Raw genomic sequence first — 22,307 nt, 5'->3', positions numbered from 1 at the left:
CAATAAAACTGACACAATGTGTAAAGAAAAAAGAAAAGAGAGAGGAAGATAAGTAATATTCTCATAAAAATAAAATTTATTATCATTTTCCAATATATATTGTGCAAGATTAAGGAACCTCTCTTTGGCATCAATTGAATATTTTACAATGACAGTCGGTGGTATGCAAAATTGCACTGCATAATGTTCTCTAACTACTTTTAGTAGCTAATATTTACGAGTAAATAAAGGTGGCGATAGAGTGAGGTGCATTTTGGGTCTCAACTATTGGAGACGTTCACCTTCATCCAATGGCGTCGTTGTTCGGCCATTGGGAGATTTTCTTTTTGCCTCTTTTTTACTTTATTTTGTAATAAATTTATTGAAGATTCAATGTATATTCTGTTAATATTATTTTGCGAAAGGAGATTTTAACTTTTTCTCTCATCTTTAAAATATTTTTGAACTTAAAATGGGGTATGCTATTTGAAGTTGGTTATCATGATTATTTTTTTATCAGAGTTTGTTTATGTTCATCACACAAAATTATTAAAGTAGAAAAAAGATGATACATATATAAGGATTCGTCCTTTTTAAATTTTACAGACAATTATAATTCACAATCATTAAAGATGATATCATAATATAAAAAGAGAATATACGAAAGTTTGAATATTTAGAATTATTCTTTTTAAAGTGGATGTTTTTTAATTCATGTGACGTTAATAATTTTATGGATGATGAAAAGTAGAACATGTAAATAAACTATCTTGTATTTCAAAACCTAATCAGATAGACTGTTTTGTACGGTAGACTAGATTATTTTGTACGAGTTAGATAGACTTAATTATATAAGTTTTTCTTGATATTTTCATTGCCATCCTCCTTAATCGGCATGATCATTCGTCCACTTGCAACAACGCCGAGGCTCCTCATTGTGATCCTTGATGCAGTAAAATCAACTCATTGTGATCCATGTTAAAAAGATATAACCTCAAAAATTTTAGAAGGACACGGATTTAATAAATTTTAGAATACGAAAATATATTTTTAATAAAAAATAGATAACAATTTAAAAATAGATAACAATTTTAAATTTTAAGGTACAATTATCCACTAGTCTCTCTGGATTCATCCTTATTCATAACGGGAACTCAAACACCAATTGGTTACCTTTCCGTCAACAGTTTGGTGATTTTTTTCAGGCAGGTAGCGGAGCTGCCGTGGGTTCTTCATGGTTGCCACCCTCCTCTTGTTTATACTCATGTAACTCATCTTTTCAGATTTTGCTCTTAAAAGAACGTGACAAAAATCGCACATCCGCTCTCCCTCTACGTATATATTTATTTGCTGATGTATGATGCCCCGAAATAGGAATAAAATGTGACCAAATCGTAAGTTTAGTAAATAATTTTGAAAAAAATATTTTAGTGATCCAACTAGAATGAAGAAGAAAGTTTAGTGATTAAAATTGTAATTTATTCATCCAAAATATATATAAATAAAAACCTTGCGTAAGAAGTTGAATCCCGGTTGTTATCGTTTCCCACCGTTAATTCATTCTTTCTTTATCTATTTGAAATGGAGTAATTATTGTTTTCACCTCCTTTTCTCCTAAAGGTCGAAATCTCCATCCAAATCTAGCTAGGGTTTATCAGTTTAATTTTTGAAAGAAAAAAAAAAAGGATCCAAGATGTCGCAGCCGCAATTCGGGAAATTAATGCCCAACCTGGACCAACAAAGCACGAAACTCCTCAATTTAACGGTCCTCCGTCGCATCGATCCTTTCGTCGAGGAAATTCTCATCACCGCTGCTCATGTTGCCTTCTATGAGTTCAACATCGACCTTAACCAATGGGTAATTCCTCATTTCCTATTATTTATAAAGCCTTCTTTTTAATCTCTAAACACTTAACTTTTTCTTTTTTGTTGATTATTCAGAGCCGAAAAGACGTTGAAGGATCTCTCTTTGTCGTCAAGAGGTAACTTTGGATTTTCCTTTAATAATCTGTAAATTTTCTTTTGTTTTTTGTTTTTTCAAATTGATTTTTTTTCCGGTTCATAATTCAGGAATAAGCAACCTAGGTTTCAGTTTATTGTGATGAATAGACGCAATACTGGTTAGTTCCATGTTGTTCTTGATCTTCTTGTATCGATGTTTAGTAATTGTGTGCTTTGAACTTAAACCGGAACAGAAAATTCCTGATTCATATATAATCAATCTTTTTTGCACAATTTGGTGAGAATGAAGATTAAACTAAGAATCAGAGTCTTTTAAGTTTTAATAAAGTTTTGTTTATTTTAGTACTAATAAGCTTCAACGCGCCTTCTATAAACAGATAATTTGGTGGAAAATCTCTTGGGAGATTTTGAGTATGAAGTTCAGGATAAATATCTGTTATACCGCAATGCTTCTCAGGAAATAAATGGTATCTGGTTTTATGATGCTGGTGAAGTCAGGAGGTGGCAAATCTTTTCAGCAGGTACTGATAGTTTTTGTCATTTGTTTTGCTTTGACAAAAGACAAATGTACATAAGTCTTTTCTCTGTGCCTGATTCCGGTCATTGGTGGTTTGATGTGTATGTGGTTGATTTTGTGCGTGTTTGTATGATGAAAATTTTATGATATTTTTACCGCTTACTTGTGCCATTTTATGTGTTTTGGCATCTTCAGGATCCTTAATGCGTACTCCAAGGTGCCCCAGTAACATCAGCAAAAGGGTAAGCATTATGGTCCCCACTTTTTCTATTGCTTTCACTATGTTTCTCATTTTCTTAAAATTATTATTATGCTTAGTTATCAGCGTATACATCACCAAATTGAATTATCTCTTTGTGCCTTATAATTATGATCATTTTGAGTTTTGCAGTCAAACTTGCAGTTTCCAAGCATTTGAAATCACTTCATTAGTTTTGCTGTGTTACTTTTTGTTTCAATTTGGTACTTTTCTTTCAGTGTATCCATCACCATCTCTTAAGAGATGTTTTTTTCTTCTAAATTGCCTTAAGTCAACTATAATAGTGGACTCCTGAACCTTTCATTTTTCTTCTACCAAATGGGTGCTGGATTATTATGATTTTTCAGGACTGCATCTTGGTTTGGTTTAGTATAGGAGAAAATCCTGTTTTTGAGATGCCCAATTTTCAAGCTTTCATTTCTAACTGAGTAAAATCTCAACTGTAATGAATGGTAAATGTTCCAATTGTGATGCCATTATATATGCTTTGTAAACTTCCACGATATTCTGGTTTCACTGCTTTTTTCAACTTTCCAAGTAACAGTGATAATCATAAATTCAGTGAGTTTGAAGAACCGGAGGCTGTCTCAACAATGGCCATCATGGATGGTCCCTTGGAGCCATCATCGTCAACTGCATCCAATGCTGCAGATGTCCCCGATGATCCTGCCTTTGTGAATTTCTTCAGTGTATGTATGCAATTTCCTAGTCAATGTTCCTTAGTGTTCTTTTTTTTCAGTGCATTTTGATTCTGCCCTATGATTGCATACAATATGTTCCTCTGCATAAGTGCGTATAGAAAATTGTGTCACCCTATGACTATAATTTTGTCTTGTTGGTTGCTTTGTTGTAAAGTGTGCTCTATCATGACAGATTGTTCTTAGTTAATCAGGGTTTTTCCTCTGTGTTTTAACCGCAATGATATATTCTGTAGTTAAGCATCCTATTATAGCACACCAAATCTAATTGTTTAATTGATCATAAGTTTATTCACTAAGATAAATGAACGAACGCTGATAGTTTCCTTTTATTTTATGCCCCTTTTGTCTTTTTAGATATTGCATAGGGACAACATTTATTATGGGTGGCTATATTTTAGTCCTTCTATTACATGTTGCAGACAGCTATGACCATTGGACGTGCTTCAAATAGAGTGAATTACGGACAACCTTTCCAATTTTCTGCTGCAATGCCTGCAACTTCTAGCCCAGTGATTGTCGCTTCCCCTACAGTGGCAGTACTACCATATCCTCTATCATCTTCTAGTCCATTGATGCCACTATATGATACACCTGAATCGGGAAGCAATCATACTAATCTTGTAAAGCCCTCAACATTCTTTTTGCGTCCTTCCACTTCTCCACAGATAGTGCGATCCGTCTCTACATTTTCACCAACTGCTCCTCTACTTAACCCTCCTCTGAGTCTACCACACCTGCACGGTGCAGTGCACCGTTGCTTCAACCCTTTCCACCACCCACTCCTTCACCATCACTCACTCCTGCTCCTGTTCCCACTGAAAACTATGGGTTATCTATCAGCCGAGAAAAAGTCCGGGAGGCTCTTCTGGCTCTCATTCAGGTTAGTTTACATCCATCTGCAATGCTCCAAATTAGACTCCCGATTATGAAATACTTTACCCACTAGAACTTTAATTCTTGTTTTAAACCCTTGTTTACTACTCATTTTCCCCCATGCATCTAACCGGCACTGCATATGTTTCAGGACAATCAATTCATCGACATGGTCCATCGGGCACTGCTAATGCACATAATTCCTGACCAGCAAATCGAGAATACGGGTACTATAGTTTTTTGGGCTCTATAGTTTTGTTTTTCGGTCTATTGTTTAGGAGGTTTTGGTCTTCTCATTTAGTCACCATTTACTTGATGTTGAAAACACAAACTCTAGCAATTAGTCTTCCTCGATGGATTTGGTTGGTTGGTAGAGTTTATATGATTCTGATTCTTTATCGGGTTAGTGTAAACTGACTGCATTTACATATTTGTGCGACCATATCTTTGATTGGTGATTACTATTCATATGGGTCAATAAAAACTAGTACAGATTGTATTCGATACCAACTGAAGCAAAATCCGATTTGGTTTTGATATAGGTATAGAATCGATATAAGTATGATATCGAAAGTCATGATTCATGCCACGTGAGCAGAGCATCTCTAGTTACTCTTGAAATAATATAGTATCAAATATCAATAGAATATGATGTGGGATGGATATACCTCGCAATTTCTTTATGGGTAGACTAGTGCTTTAGGGTCGAGTGTCTTTGTATTCTATTTTTGAAAAGTAGCATATTTAGTATAATCTATTGGGGTTGTTTTGGCTTTCTTTAATTAATCGTAAAGCTTCACGTATTAATGAAGTCTATTATCAACACACCAGCAAGATAAAATTGTTCGAATTTGGGCAGTTGAAAGGGACATGTCATCTTTAATTGGGACCATTCCTTGAATTCTTTCATATTAACTATTTGGGTAAATTACACGCTTACTCACTGAACTTCACTCTCTCTTATTTCACTCACCATATTTTCAATTTTTTAATTTTATCACTAAACTTTAGACATTGAACCTTTTTGGTCACTCGACCGTTAAATTTCTAACGGCGTTATGACATTGCTATATTAATTGAAAAAAATAAAAGTATAGTGAGTAGAATAGGAAAGAGAAAAATTCAGTAAGTAAATGTGTAATTTATCTTTTTAAGTCTTATGTGGAATGTTTTATTATTAAAATAATTTACATGAGCATCTGTTATTGAGTAAACGGTCGAGTGATAAAAAAAATCAATATTTAAAGTTTAATGAGCAAACTGAAAAATTTAAAAGTGCGGTGAGTAAAATAGGAGATATAATAAAGTTTAGAGGAAATGTGTAATTTTACTTTACTATTTTTTAAAAGTTAAAAATGTACTACTGACATCAGTGATATGTAAATTACTTGTCAACCAACTATGTTGTTTGGGATGGGATGTCTGCCATCCTGTATGACATGGTGCACTGATCTCTGCTGCATGGACTAGGTCTAAAGAGGTTGATCACACCATCCAATTTATTGTTTTCTGGTTCATCGCTCAGTCCGGTTCTGACACCTAGTATCATTGCATTTAAAACACCATTAAATCCGGGGGTTTTTTTTTTATCAAATTGGTTGCCATGCTTTCACAATGATGCAGATATCGAGCGTACGTACCGTTGCATAAAGTATATTTTTCAAAGAAAAATTTAAACTTATTAACTAGTATGATTAACGATGAGTATTATTAATATAATTTATAAAAATTTAAATTTTAAAGAATTTAAAATATAATTAAAAATCAATTAAAAATTTAAAGATAAATTATTTAAAATAAAAGGTAAATTATATTAACGACCATCTAATTATTGCTTTTTTTATTTTGATCATCATTTTTAAAATTTTATCAATCAGATCATCCAACTATTTAAATACATTCAATTGAGTCACATACCGTTAATATTTAACGAAAAATTGATGTGGCAGTTAAAATATTTGATATTATTACATATTTGGTCATATTACTTATATATTCTATCAATTTGATTATAATTTTATCCAAGATTACCCAGAAGCTTGTGATGTGGCTCCAGCGTTGACTTAACAATCAACTCCAATAATTCAAAGGGGTAGAGGATCTCATAGAGGAGGGAGTTCTTATGGTCAGGCTGATAGGGGCGTCGTTCAGTCTAGAGTTAGTATGAAACCTAGAGTCGATTCCCGTCAGTATGCGATCCGAGCTCATGAGGATGACGATACAACTGACGTGATCTCAGGTACATTTACCCTATTTCCTATTCTACTTACCATCGTAGTCGACCTAGTATTCAGCCCTTAGGATTAGATGTTTTAGTGGTATAGATATGTCGTAGATGCCTGTCGAAATTTCGAGGATGAAATTTTATGTAGGAGGGGAGAGTTGTAATACCCTGAATCTCAAGTTAGTAGTTCGGTCAACCCGAGACCCATAAGTCAATCCCATTAAATCTCCTAGATTAGTTTGGACCGAGTCAAAAGGGTATCGATATTAAGTTTGGTCCAAGAGTTAAAGGTTAATGATGGTTTTAAGTTAGATTAAAAGGATAGGGACCAAAAGTGTAGTTTAATCATAGCATGTTTTAAAGGATAAAAACCCCTTATTATAGAAAGATTTCACGTGAACCTAAGCTTCCCAAATACTCTTCCATTTATTCTTCTCTTCTCTCTTCCTTTTTCTCTCCGAGAGCATTAAAAAATGAGCAAGCTTTTGGCATCTTTAGTTTAAATCAACCAAGATAAGAGCCTTGATCTCCATCCCTCAACTTTTATTTCAAGCCCTAAATCTTAAGTTTTAAACATGATTTCAAAATGAGTTTTAATGAGGTTTTAGGGATTCAAGGAATCCAAGCTTGTTTTTAGTAAATTTAGGTCGTTAAAGTGTTCTTAACTCAATTTCAAGCTCTAGACAAGTTAGAAACTCCTAGTTTTGGCCTTTGATTAGCTAAGGAGGTTGGAGAAAGTTCAAAAGCAAGGGATAAAGAAAAAAAATGCCTCCAAGTTGAATTTGGGAAAGGCTTTAGTAGCAAAGGGAAATCAGGTAACACACTCACAGCTTCCTCATACCAATTGTGGATCATTATAAATGAGTTATAGCTAGAAAGTTGAGTTTGAAGCATGCTAAGTAAGTTGTCATGGTAGATTCTTATTAAAGTTATTTTTAGCATGTTTAAAGCCTTATTTATGAACATTATGATTCACATAAGACTTAATAACAATCGGGAACCTCAAGGTAAAAAAAAATTAAGGAGTTTAAGGAACTAATTCGTGCATAAATAGGGTATGTTTAAGGGTGAGTATCGATACTGTAAGAAAAAATATTGATATTGTTCATGTTTCAGTCATAAAATCAAGAGTTGTTAAAGAAAGTATCGATACCCCTTAAAGAAGTATTGATACTGAGGGTTTGATATCGAGATTGATGACCTTAGTATCTAGATCGGGATTCCAGAATGTCATTTTGGTATCGGTACTCTAGGGAGTATCGATACCCAAGGTCCAGTATTGATACTCTTATATAAGTATCAATACTCCCCCCTTTTCTTTCAAGGCAAATCAACATTGTGGTATCGATACCTTAGGTTACTTAAGAGAGGGTATTGATACTGTAAGGCTAGTATCGATACCAACGTTATGTTTTGGGCTTCAAATCGAGATGAATTATAGAAGCAACCGAGGTTTCCCAAAAGCTTTTAATTTCTTCCAAATAAGACTACAAGTGAAAACAATAATAATGCTTATTTCAAACGAAGAAACGAGCTAAAGTAGGGTGAAATAAGACTAGCCTTGTTTGAATGCTCAGGAAATGATCAGGACACCCGAGTTCCTTTAGAAAAGCTAACATTGTCGGAAGTATAGAATCAATCCGGATGTCATTAGGGAGTGCACAATGCACTTTAAGTTGAATAACTAGGGTCAATACCCAACACTCACAAGGGGTGGGTTAGTCAAGGGTATTGACCGATGCAGAGATTCCAAGCAATCATCCTCGATAAACTAGAGGGGTGTGTGGAGCTCTGAGATGCAGAGCAGAACCCTCAGTTGTACCATGATGTCTGTACCATGATGTTTACCATAGATTAGAGTGTGAGTATACAAGTATACTCACTAATGCAGTAAACTTGATAGCTTGAGTCTTTCAATGATACATTTTTAGTATGTTATAGTTGTTAGTGTGGCATTAAGCTAGTTAGCTCAACGTTTGGAATTTGTTTTCTTACGCAAATTAGGTGGAGCTTTCGAGGAAGCCTTAGAGAAAATGATGTCATGGCCAAGTGCATATCAGAGTACGTCTTAAGTTTGAAGGGCATGTATATTTATAAACCCTATTGTAAAGTTGAATTGTAAAGTTATTTAAAGTTGGTCTATATTATTTTGTATACAAATATTTATTTTGGGAGCTCTCATGATGTAAAGTTTTCAATTATATTTATGGTTGATTTTATTTCGAAAAAGGTTAGTAAAATGGTCATTTTAAAGTAAGAGAAATGAGAAAAATTTTGGTCAGCCATTTCGGTGGTTCCATGTAGCATCCTAGTCGGTCGAATGTGTGTCGTATTGGTTTAGGGTGTTACATTTAATAGTATCAAAGCAAAGTTTAGGCATTCCTTAACCCGAGGTCCATGTCCCTAAAGAGTTATGTCGTACTTCTGCATCTGAAATAGTAGTAGTAATTCCTCGTTTTTGTCTTAATCTCATATTCTAGATATGGATGAGAGCCCATAACACATTAGAGAGGGTAGACAGTTTACAAATAAATTTGTTTTTTTAATTCAAAGGTAAAGGGATCAAATTCTTAAAAAAAAAAGTAAATTGACTAAATTATAAATATATGAAGAATACACTGAGTTAAAGCATATTTTTACCATTTCAGGTTAGATCTGGTGTGGGTATATATATATTCACAGGTTGGTCGATGATATATTCAATGCCGAGGAATCATATTAATAAATAAATATGTTCCTAAAGTAATAATAATAATAAATAAGATGTCCCACAATAAATCAATTATACGTATAGTTAAGCCATTTTTTTATTAAGTTAAAAGTGATTATAAAATATTATATGTTTTAAATACTTTTAATCATTTAACAATGAACGTTAAATCAATCATGTTACAATCGTTGGTGCTCGTACTGGAGACTTTAAGAATAGCAATCATTCATTTAACTACGGAAATAATTTGATTTGTGCTTTTTTTTCCAATTAAACTATTTAAAATAAAAATATTTTCAATTAAATGAATATAATCTCAACCATATGGTGTCTATTAATTTAATTTTATTATCAAACTTTCTAGTTCATGTCATAAAAGTGTAAAATCAAATTAAAAAATAATTATTTTACATGATAATTGTAATTATAACGATATTTTATATTTTATAATTTCAAATAAAATATGTAAAGATCAAATAGGAAATTACTATATTTATCAATTCCCTTATAATCTTTTATTAATTAATTTTGTATAATTATATTTTTAATTAATAATATTTTATTTCCTCTTATAATAAATAGGAAAAATATTCATAAATGGTGTACATGTTTATGTTTCTTCTATTTTAATTACTTTTTTTTTTCTTGAATGACCTCAGTGATTGAAAGTAGTGTTGTTCTCTCTTGAGGTCTTGGGTTCAAGCAGAATGTGTTGTCAGTGGTTAAAAAAATTATGTCAAAAAACTATTTTTCTCTCTTAAGATAAATATATGTTTTGAATCTCAACATTATAAATAGAGTAAGTTAAATTAGGAAGATCAATTCGAATTAAGTTACTTATGTATTAGATACCACACTTGACGACATTGTAAATCCACTTGTAAAATTTTCAAAGTCTATTAAATGTCTCTATATTTTAGTAAAAGGAAAACAAGTCTCTATATTATATCTCAATGTATAATTATAGAGACTTCTAATAGACATATATATATAATATAGAGTCTATATTAGATAAACCTAAAATAATTGCACGAACAAAATAATTATAGTTTATGTAAATTTATAATATTTCTTTGATATTAGCGAATAAAACATCATAAATTCGTAATTTTGTAACAATATAGAAGATACCATTTTATAATCTCTAAATGCATGAGGATGATATAGAACCAACCCTAGAGCATTACCAAATAATATAAATTTATATGTATGTATTTCTCTAAATAAAACGAAAAAAAATATAAGACTATATAATAATGCAGAGGCAAATTGTAACCATCGAGGGTTGGATCAAAGTGTCGAAGGATTTACATTGAAATTTAAGTTATCATAGATTTCAATGCAGCCATCCCCACTGTCATCAAAGCGTAGTTCAGCTACTTTTATTTACAATAATAAAATCATATTTTTATTTACAATTTGTTATGTTAAGGCTTAATACCAAAATAAGTGCCAAACTATCGAAATAATTATATTAATTACCTCAGTTTCCATGTGTCTGTCTAGCCCACGTTATTTTATTAAAGAAGGCTTACATCCGAATTTAATGGCGGTAAACTATTGATGTTATTATTTTGTAATAAATCGGACATAAATAATGGTTACTGCAGTTGCAAAGTATGATGTGACACTCGGTCGGCACTTCCTGGTCTTTTGATATTTTTTTGGACCAACCGAAAAAATATAAATCTTAGAGCTGTAATCTTCCTCTACTCTTCACCGTCGGAGACTACATTACCGGTTTCACTCACCATGCTTGAGCTCTGGGTACTAATCAGGTAAAACCTCTGACTGTAAAGATGGGGCCGTGTTGTGACTGTGATAGCTAAGGAGCTGGAGGTCTGAGAAATTTATGGCAGTAGATGATGCCAACTGTATGTTTGATGCAATCGTGTAGCCGAGTCCCAGAGCGTAAACAGATTGTCGTTTACCCAACCAAAAAAAAAAAAGAACAACATAATGTAAGTAATTTAAGCCAAACAGAAACAACAGGATGGCTAAAACAAGGCTTAAAAAATGAAGGACCAAGCTGTTTCTTTTCCCTTCCCTAGATGTTGCCTTGGAGTTGGAGATGGACAGCTTCATTTGTACGAGTTTTTTTTTAAACCCTCGGTTTTCTGCGCTCTTATAATGTACTAGTATATGGTATTTTATTATCTTCGGAGCCATTTAACCCTGTGAGGGATCCGTTTTGTAGAGGACAAACATGAAGTTTAGGTGAAATTACTGACGGTACGGATGGAATCCATCATATTCTTATATTGATCACTAAACTTTAAAAACTTTTCAATTTGATCATTCAACTTTGACGGAGTTAAGTCAGAAACATCATAGTGATGTGGCCTTTTTGTACTAGTTTTCGTTATTTATATAAGCTCGTCGTCAGTTTCCATAATCATAACTTGCTTTGTATTTGGTGGTAAATTAGTAAATAGGTGTAAGATCTAATATTTTTTAACTTTAAGTAATTAATATTTGAAACAAACTGACCTCAACACAAATAGTACATTGACCAAAGCTGAAATAAATGAGAAAAATACAGCAATCAAAACCTCTATGATACAACGTACGCCCACAATCGTATCCCTTCATCAACTCAACACCGAAAACCAGGAACAATGTATATGTAATTAAATGTGAAAAATGCTCAACACTACCAACCCTTACGAAGAACAACCCACCAGTCTCGATTCACAGATCGAAACGTTCAGCTGCGATGCCTGAAACTCAACTCCCGAGCTAGCATCTTTCATAAATCTCGAGGCATATCATGAGGTGAAAATTGGCTTTTAATCTGACAGATTACAGTTTTGGGATGCCTGTCTATACCAGAATCCCCTCCAGGTGGTTGCATGAGACCGAATGAGTCTATAGAAACAAGTGGAAGGGCCTCCTACACCCAAGCGAGAGAACCTCGATCGTTTGTTACTTGAGGACGACCTCTAGTAGGCGTCGGAGGTCTGTTAGCATTAAGCTCCTGGAATATTAACACGGGTATTAAAAGCAATGCTCGTGATACAAATTAAAGGCATATCATAATAGTATTAGTTTAGTTATAGCTAACGAAGAGAAAGAAGAAGCACCTGCATCCATGTATCATCTACATGACGTTCCGATGATGCTTCAGGTGACATTGCCGGGGGTAGAGGATGAATGAGCTTCGGAACTACTACTAAATCTCTACCCAAAACTAGGATTGCACCAGCATTGTTAGCAGTGCCTGAAAAAACAAGCACGAATCAGAATTTAAAAGGCTAAAAATGGTCTGTCGAGCAGAGGACACCGTATGTGTATTAGAGAAGGGTCAGAGATACACCGCAATAATTGGTTGCTGAGAAAAGAGTGATTAAATGTCCCTGAGCAAAACGCTCGAATCCATCCATAACACACTCATGAGCTCGAACAATCAACTGAAGATCATTGTTGCTGCAAAATTCCATGACACGATCAGGCTGCAACAGGAAACACCATTTATGTAAGCAGAAAATGCAATTGCAAACCAGCATTCAATTAAATTAACCGAAGTTTTAAAGTAGCACACTAACCCCAAAAGTAACCAACCCCGGACCTCTAGCATTTGGTCTCAACCCTTCCACACTATCATTCTCTGTTGGATCAGACCTAGGGTAGAATCGACAGTAAAATGTATTTGGTAAAGCGATAAATCCTATATTTAATCAAAATAGAAAAACAGTAACATGATCAGACCATAATAAATCCATAAGAACGATCGAGCCTGCTTCCATTGTAATTGGACGCTGTAGATTCTCAATCTGTTCCACATGATTTATAGACCGGCCAATGCCACCATGCATACAAATGATTTTCTTTTCAATTAAAGCTGCCAGAGGAAGCCAATTGAATAAACGGTTTATGCAATGCCATGCCCATATTCCATCTCTCTCACCCTGTGACATAGACCATCATATTTGTGAATAACTGATATACACAAAAAGCAGAACATTTTTTCTATCACATCTGAGAGTACCATGCGCTCAATACACTCGATCCGGAAGCCAAAAAGTGCATTGATATCTGCAGCCTCATGATTCCCCCGAATTAAATGTATGCTATTGGGATACTCAACCTGTTATGTTAATGAATTATATGAAAATCTCGGTTCATCTCAACTTCAATGGGAAATAAAAGTATGAGAAGATTATCTGAATTTACCTTCAAAGCAAGCAGAAGAGTAATGGTCTCCAAGCTGTGCTGGCCCCGGTCCACATAATCTCCTAAGAAGAGATAATCTATATATCTGATAGTATTTTATATAAAATCAGCATCGAGTAAATAAAAAGCTGAGATGAAAAACAAAGGTGCCATACTGTAGATGCACCTTACACATAAGAAGACAACAGTAATAATAGATAGTAAAAATTGTCAGTGAAAACCCTTCAGAAAATGATAATTTTTTCACCAAATCACTTACGCAATGTCCCCAGCCGTTGAAGGTGAACCATATTCATCAAAAAGGCGCATAAGATCCCCAAACTGTCCATGTAGATCACCAAATATCTTAATAGGAGCCTTGAGCTGTAAAACAGTTGGTTCGACCGAAAATATATTTTCAGCATTTTCACAGAGATCTGCAATTTCATTGCAATCTAAGAAAAACTGTCTGCGAACAGGAGGCTTCCAACCACGAGGCTTCAAAAGATGCTCAATGACCTGGTGCAGGCACCATTGTAAATTGATGAATTAATCTTTTAAAGATTCTGAAAGATATAACAGGAGCATCAGTGCAAGACTAATGCAATTAAATTGATAAACTTTTATCAGCTATAACTTCATTATTATATCGGTGACCAATAGAAAAACAAATCAAAGGTTCAATCCATATGTAATATTACAAATAGATTATTAAACTGGAATATTCAAGGGGAAAAGAAGATTTTTTATGTCCATTAAATGTAATTTAATAAAAACTAGAGAAGCTTAAGGATGAATTCTTTACAAGCCACATAAAAAGAATAACAGAAGCAATTTATCAGAAAAATAATAACAAATAATATTTTTAATGCTGATGTGCTTGGCTTAAGATTGCAAGGCAATGAAATGAATCGCGAGCATGGTAATGAATTATTCCCTACATATAATCACGAACGAAACAATTTGCTGCTTTTGAGCTTTTTCCTCTTTCCCCCTTTACTCTTTTCATAAAATTAAGCTACGGATTAAGAAGATTAAGGACATTTCATAATTAAGCCAAAAAATGCAATCGATACCTTCTTTGGGACACTACTGATTGACATCTGCCTATCTAAGAGTTTCCTTGCTGCAGTTGCATTCTCTGGTGTTCCATAGCTAACCCGCCTGCCTTCATTTTCAAATTGGTCAATTGAAAGCTGTCTGACCATTCCACCTAAAGCTCCACCAGTCTCAGCAGCTACGACAATCTGTTGACAACATAGGACGCAAAATTATATAACAGAAAATGACAATATTGACTTGAGACCAGTGTTGTGTAGACCAAATTTTCCAATACTGACAGCTCTATGATGAAGCCGAACTCCAGCTGGAGTAGCATTATTTGACCCAGCAGAATCAGGCATCTTAGTAGAGGTAGATGTTTGTTTTCCACTAGGTGTAGCCTCTGCCCCTCGATCCCTATCGGGAAGTTCAACTTCCCCATTAGCTTGCCGTGCCTTGGCAGCAGCCAGTGTTGCAGTAATAGCCTCAGCTTCAGCAGCTGATGCTTCAACCAAATACTCGACACCTTTGCTCATCCTCCTGCAATATAAACCACATTGTAGAAGCTATTTGGATTAATCGAGGAAGCTTAAGCATTCAATAACCATCTAACACGACAAAATAAGTGGTAGCTCACCGGGATCCTTGAAGCATGGCATTCTCAGTGCTTATGTCAGTATACACATCACCATTTACAGGGGGAGCAACTGGATTTCCCAGCACAACTGCTCCATCGGGAGATGCTTCAGACATTGTTTCCCTTGTTCTCTCATCACTAAATCCATACCTTCCATGTAACCGCCCAGGTTGCACATTAGAAGAAGCAGCTGCAGCTGCAGCGTGTGAAGCTGCTGTCGTTGTCTCAGCGGCAGCTAGGTCTTCAGCAACTAGCAAGTCATCAAGCAACACCCCTACAGCATAAATACAAGATATTATTGCACTTCAGCTTATCAAGCATCCACCCTCGTATGGATTAGCATTAACTACCAAAGTTTTTCAAAAGTGTAAACTCCATGATAGATCAAATACGAGAAAAGAAGAGAAGGTGCATAAAATTCATTCTTCGCTAGTTTTAAACATCCAAATATAATCTCATGAAGTGGGGAAGAATCAAGACCTACAAAATTATCCCTTGGACCAACATTTGGTCCAAAACACCAGCTTCCAAGTTTATATAGAAATTCTTCAATGTCAGAGTGTCCTATTTAAATGTTTAGACAATGAGGCAAAGGAACAGATTTAGGCGTTTCATACTCACCATGTAAAACTATACTTTTATCATAAGATGGAATCATTAATCTATCACAAGAAACTTCTTCCTAGTTGATGCCTTACACCACCTACTTGCTGTCATCAGTCAATGCACAAGTATGAAGATATGTAAGCTGGAACAATAGTGTCTTATCTTCCTCAAAAAACAAGCTACTTCCTCAACCCATGCACCACCGGCCAGAAAAATTCACCAACTCAAAAAATAGAAGCTAATGAAATAGGAAATCATTTTATGAAACAAACGAAATGAGCCAACCTAAAGGACTAGGTTTGAATCCCATGATGCATTGATTAATTATCACAATAATAATTAGTAACAGTCGAAAATAAAAAAAAATTATGTATGGGGAAAACATCATTATTTCTCAAAATATAAACAACAATGAGCCTTTGTCCTTCTATATTAATCACATAATGGAATTCTAAAGTGAAACTGTAATCATGTATGACAATAAACAGTGACATGCATCTAACCGATAGTAATAACTCTGTGTTAAGGCTAAAAAATGGGGTTATACATATTGTAGAATAAAAGGCTATCTTACCACCACGTAAACCACCATAAATAAATATCAAGTCACCAATAGCTGCAGACGCGTGTCTGCAACGTCTTGTCAACTCAACTGAAGCATCTCCACCAGCAGCATCAGCACTGAATCTTCCATTTCTCGGACTTGTAACAACAGCTTTTGTATCACACCAAACTCCCGCAGCGGTATCCAACACTACAACAATAGGAACAGGTTAGGAATTTGTAGATTCCAGCGAATATGTTTCCTTTGACAACAAATGAATGAATGTTCAAGATGATAAAATATCACTTAACATGTTTATATGTCAATAATAAAATAAAGATGTTGAAACTTTCCCGCTTTTTTACATAAATATAACAAAATCCAGAAATTTATACTGCCTTAGTTGAAAAACAGAAGTTAACCTCTAAACCTAAATATTTACCAACCCATGTTTGATGCAAACAAGTAAAACAACCAGCAGAGAACATCATGTGGTAAAGAAGTCAAGACACAAGGAAAAAATCAAGTACCTGCAACACTTGATGAGTCTTCAACCATGCGTCCACCACCAAGTGCCCCACCAGAAACATGGAGTCTTGCATTGACAAAGACCTAGAAACATATCATATGCATATGATTCATCTAACTAAAAGAAGTCCTATATGAACTAGATTGTTGAAAAACAAAGTGGGGGAAAGAAAAGAAGATCTCATTCTCACCGCTGCATGTTGATATCTAGGAGATGGTGAGACACCTGGAGCAATTGCCCATTCCCAACGACCATCCCTATGTTTCGCAAGTCCGTATGCACTTGCCAGTGGCTGAGAAAAGAATCAGAGAGAGAAGAAACCATGAAGATAGAATCTAATGGAGCAAAGGGATGTAAACATTTTAAAAGGACAAAAATAGGACATAAATTACATGCATCTCAGCTCAATCTTCTGTACATACAGATTAGTACCGACATTTACTCAGATTATTTGAACTTCTCCCCAACTGACAACGAAAAACTACCCAAAAGCACTAATAATTGACAAGATAAACCTATAGATTATGAAATCTACTGTCATATTGTTCAGAAAACTAAAAATATTATGAAAAAAATGTCATTTATTTACTAAATCTAGACATCACAGAATGCAAATTTCTATACTTACCACACTGTTTGCGTCCCTCCCTCCACAGAGCAGAAGAAGACCATCTGAGCGTGCACTTGCAGTAGCATACCTAGTTAAACAGAAATTGTCAACAAGGAATTAGCCTACAGTCACCCTGGTAAACCATCATAATGAAAAATAAATAAACAACAATAAGTAAATAGGATGCAAGCTTGGCAATTGACATCATCATTTCTGAGACCATAAATAAGACTATGAGCTTTAGCATACAATTATGTAAAAACTTTGAAATCAATATGCTATGAAGGAAGAAGTGCAGATAGATTAATTAATAGTCATCATGTCCAACCACATGTAAAGTGATAGATAGGCATATATGGTATCAAAATGGTGACAATGACTTTTGTTCATATCATGCATGCTGCTCCTTCTCAAAGACCCAAAACTAAAAAAGTAGAAGAGATTGTATAATCTAAGATTGATGTTGATCTATTTAAAAAAAATAAGATTGATGTTGTGCAAGAACACCAGTCTGCACGTTTGTGTGAGAGAGAGATTACATGCATGGAGGTGGACCTTCCCCTTCAGGTTCCAATTTACGCCATTCATAAGGCTTGGCAGCAGTGTCCAAGGCCCATACATCAGCCAAAGGTCTCTTTCCTAGTAATGATGCACCAAAATTTTTCAACAAAGAATTCACTACAAAGTTTCCTGATAATCTGTTACATGCAACAAAAATGGAATAACAGGTTACTTACCATCATTCCCACCAATCGCCATGAGATACCTTTGCCCAACCAAAGCCATCACATGTCCATAGCGTGTCCCTGGGCCAGGGCCTTGAACAACAACTCTGAAATATCATTGAAAATTTGAATCAAAAGACAAATCTTAATGCTATAAATAAGACGCAGGTACAAGCATTGTTCAGTGTCAAACCTATGCCACCGTGGCCGTTGCTGTGTGAGGTCAAGAACATGAAGATCCTCGGCAGACAAACCAGCTGGTCCAATCCCACCCTGTGTTATAATAAAGAAGATCCATGTGATGAATTACTATTGCAGAGGGAAGAAGTTCGAGAAAATAAGATGGTAAAGAGAGAAAAGGTATACTACAAATTGTTGCACAGTGTACTAACCTGAATAACAACCATGGTTCCAACAGCAGTTGCAACATGTGCAGCCCTTGGTGTAGGTGGCTCCCCCAAAGGTGTGATCCTGTGAAATCAATCACATGATAAGCCAAGAAGAATTTCAGGAAGTAAAACAGCAGAAATGAACCCTCAGTCCTAGGCTTACCTAGACCATTTATTAGTTAACACGTCATAACAATGCACATCAGCAGTAGCACCTGCTAGTCCTGTAATTTAATTGGAAATAAAATAAAAAATTTAAGCACGAACATCATCCAAAAACATATAAAAATTCTTAAGAATTAATTGGCTCAAAGAGGATTATGGGCAATAACAAGAAGGCTTGGCACCCTTATGTCATATATCCAGGGTTCTTAACAAAAATAAAGTCAAGAAGGTCCTAATCACACATAATTATTGAAACCAATAAAAAACATTATCAATTTTTACAACATAAAAATATGTAACGAAATGTAGTTGACTGAAAACATGAAAGATGCTACCATGGCAAATGCCACTAGCTCGCAATTATTTTGATTGATTATTTCAATTTTAGGAGCATGAATGATAACAGCAGGAAGATATAGCCACATTATTTTCCGAATCCAAGAAAACCTTTTTTATTTTAAATTAAAACTGTGAGCTGAAAACAGACATATCTCATACACACAGATTTAAAAAATCAATCAAAATTAGAACCATAAAACATCTTTAAAGAGAATATTGTCTATTTATATTAACTGCACATCCAGCTCTGTCAGCAAAGTCTACTCTAAAAACATTGGGACATACCAGTGCGGATGCATGGGGGAGTCATTGCACACCCATTATTTTGAGAAAAGTGTTAAATTTAATTTGTTAATGTGAATAAAAAAAATGAGGAATTTTGCATACACAAAATCTTTTAGAATAGAGTATTAAAATTTTGGATAACCATTTTTTAATTTCTAGATCCGCCACTGACAGATACTGAAACATCAATTACACACGAGCCAAGAAGGCAGAAGTTAAATCACTCCTAGTCTTCCCTCATTCTGTAAGAATAAATAAAATTCAATTTGAATTGCACTTAGTAAACATAAGGTGCACGCGCCACCTCCAAAATTTCATGCAACAGCAACAATAAATTCAAATAACTTGGCATTCAACAAAGAAAAATCTTAAAGATAATTATATTACTTCATCTCTTATTCCTATTAATGCCTGCCTTCTAGGCTTCTACTTCTAACCTCTTCACTCTTTACAGTAGTTGTTTCTTCATCAATTCAAATAGAAGATGAAGACAATTATATGCATCGTGAAATTAAGTTAGCCTTGAATTAAGTTCTGGTTTCTCACACACATATATCAACACCTATACCTGAAATTAAATCACTTAAAAAGACAATAATTTTAGGCCGTTTTAAGCAAATATCAAATCAAGATCAAAGGGGGGAAATGTACTGATGCCAGTGCTTCCAGCAGATGATGGAGCTCCTGAAGCAGCAGAATTCCCTTCCAGTGCAGTGGCACCACCAAACAGAATCAGCCTGGGCTCAATATAACCAGGCGTCCCTTCTTCCCCCACCGCTGCCACAGCCGTTAGTGTATGCCCGCATCTAGGGCCGGGGCCATCTTCTTTCTTCTCTATAATCGCATTCACCACCGAATAAGGAGGCGCACACCTTGGCCCCACCACCGTCATTTGAGCATGTCCTTGACCATCAGGCACAGCAGGTGAGGCGTCCTGTAGCGACGGAGGAGACGGAGATCCACCAGGACCCGGCGATGAAGTCTGGCTCTCTAAATGCTGATTTTGTTGTTGTGGATCTCTCTCCATCAACGAGTCCACATCCATTCCTTTAAAGCTCCCGAACTAAATCTTAGGTTTCAAAAGATCGTAAGAAAAGTAAGCAACTTATCTTTCCCTCACGCTAGTGCTCCTTCGTTGATCGTGTAAGCTTAAGCTCCAACTTTTCACTGCTCGACCTTCGCATTCGCCTTAATAGAATGCCAATGAAGTAAGATAAGAAAGACGTGAAATTGAAAGACGTAGAAGAAAAAGCTCTACTCCTTTGCCAATGGCTTTCGCTCACCACTGCCGGCTAAAATAATAAATAAAAGCTCTAATCAGGGCAAAACAAGATTGGCCTGCTAATTAAAATCAAATCAGATCAAATTTCCATCTCCGATCAACATTTCGAAAACCCTAGCTCAGACCGTGAATTAACCCACCACCTAATAAAATTGGACAAATATTTCCAGTAAAACTTCTTTATTATTCCAGAAAAATAAAGAGAGAAGGAATCTCCTTTCTGTTTTTCATTTCCGTTTCGAAGATTTTTCCTTTCCTTTCTCTCTCCCTATAGACCTCGAAGCCCTCGACGAATTAGGAGAAAAATATTTGAGGTTAAAATATGTTTCAAGTCACTGTAATCTTCATTAATTTTGAATTTAATCTTTTATTTCTAAATTTAAAATTCAAGTATAATGGTAAATATTCTTTTGTTAAATTTGTCAAAATGACATTTCAAAGAAAAATTATAATTCCAAAGACATTTGAAAAGAAAACGATGTCAATTAAAATAAATTTTAATAAGCATTATAATTAGATTTGAAATTTTAATTGTAAAAATATTAAATTTAAAAGGTATATATAATAAAAATATTAAAGTATTTGATATTAGATTATGAAATTTAAATATTTTTTATTGAACATACATTAAATTCACATTAAGAGAGTAAAATAAAGTTTAATAGGAAATTTTAAAACTAATTAATTATCGAAATAATAATTGACATTAGGGTGTTCAAAATTCGGTTTTAACTGAATTAACTGATCGAATCGAATTAGTTTGGTTAATTCGGTCGGTCACCGAATTAGTTTTTCGGGGAATGGTTAAGGATTTTTTTAGAATTCGGTTAACAGTTAATTCGGTTTGAAATCGATTAATTAACTAAATTAACCTTTAAATATAATTATATTAAGAGACTTAGCTGGCCCAATCTATTTAAAACCCAAATCAATATTAATTAATTAAAATAATCTCAAAACTAAATGTAAAATGTTTGAATCAAATTAATTAGATATTATTTAAATTAATTGTAAATTGTTTTTAATTAAAAATATTAAATTCTAAAATTCTAAAAAATTGGTTAATTCGAAAATTAACCGAATTAACCGAAATTTATTTGGTTCGGTTAATACTTTCAAAAAAAGTTCGGTTCGGTTAACGGTTAAAGAAAAAAAATTCGATTAATTCGATTAAAGATATTTCGGTTCGATCGGCTACCTTTTTAACCGAATGAACACCCCTAATTGAAATGGTGATCAACCGATTATCAAAATTTAATTTGATATAAAGGGTAGTGGTGGTGGCTTTGCTCGACCACTTTTATGTCATTTTATTTTCTTTTATTTTATTTTTCAATTGGTTATTGTTCGATTTTATTATTTATGAGTTGTATTTTAACGTATTTATAACAATAGTTTCTCTCGATCTACTCCCTAGTAAAGAATGTAATAATTATCAATGCATTCGGGCTCCCAGTATAATTTTTTCTATTGGTCTACGACTTTACGAGATTCATTGGTTTGTTTACTTTTATGATGTATGGTTTCTTCGTTTGTTTGTGTATAACATTTTGTTGATTTCTAGATAGATGTGTCAGTTAATGTTTGTCTGGATAAATACTAATGTCTTAATTCGTCATGAGTCTACTGTGTCAATTGCATATTCCATTGTAAACCTGATTTTTCTCTCTCATTTTTCTTGCAATGTTATCCCTTGATTGTATTTTTTTAGGCTTAATTCAAAAATAAGTGTTTGAACTTTGTCTGAAAAAAGTTTTAGTCCATAAAGAATTTTTTGC

The 22,307-nt window shown here is 34.3% G+C and overlaps 1 protein-coding gene and 1 pseudogene across 1 annotated transcript; one reads left to right on the top strand and one right to left on the bottom strand.

Moving 5' to 3' along the window:
* Nucleotides 1–1,525: 1,525 nt before the first annotated feature.
* On the top strand, nt 1,526–4,717 carry LOC120172576 (annotated as a pseudogene).
* A 6,999-nt stretch (nt 4,718–11,716) lies between these two features.
* LOC120172595 (serine/threonine-protein phosphatase BSL3-like) lies at nt 11,717–20,779 on the bottom strand. Its single transcript, XM_039180021.1, has 21 exons — nt 19,899–20,779; nt 18,622–18,682; nt 18,462–18,540; nt 18,263–18,342; nt 18,082–18,176; nt 17,884–17,983; nt 17,363–17,432; nt 16,925–17,026; nt 16,736–16,817; nt 16,236–16,415; nt 15,056–15,329; nt 14,718–14,958; nt 14,454–14,624; nt 13,658–13,896; nt 13,399–13,483; nt 13,214–13,312; nt 12,934–13,133; nt 12,771–12,846; nt 12,542–12,677; nt 12,309–12,445; nt 11,717–12,202 (listed from the first exon to the last, which is right to left on the bottom strand). Exons 1-21 carry the CDS (start codon nt 20,290–20,292, stop codon nt 12,119–12,121), a joined length of 2,985 nt encoding a protein of 994 aa, XP_039035952.1. The 5' UTR covers nt 20,293–20,779; the 3' UTR covers nt 11,717–12,118.
* Between the last annotated feature and the right edge of the window lie 1,528 nt (nt 20,780–22,307).

The sequence above is a fragment of the Hibiscus syriacus genome, unplaced genomic scaffold (assembly GCF_006381635.1).
Source record: "Hibiscus syriacus cultivar Baekdansim isolate YM2019G1 unplaced genomic scaffold, ASM638163v2 tig00111855_pilon, whole genome shotgun sequence".
Lineage (NCBI taxonomy): Eukaryota > Viridiplantae > Streptophyta > Magnoliopsida > Malvales > Malvaceae > Hibiscus > Hibiscus syriacus.
Note: the sequence above shows the minus strand (reverse complement) of the source record. Positions and strands in the feature narration are given on the sequence as shown.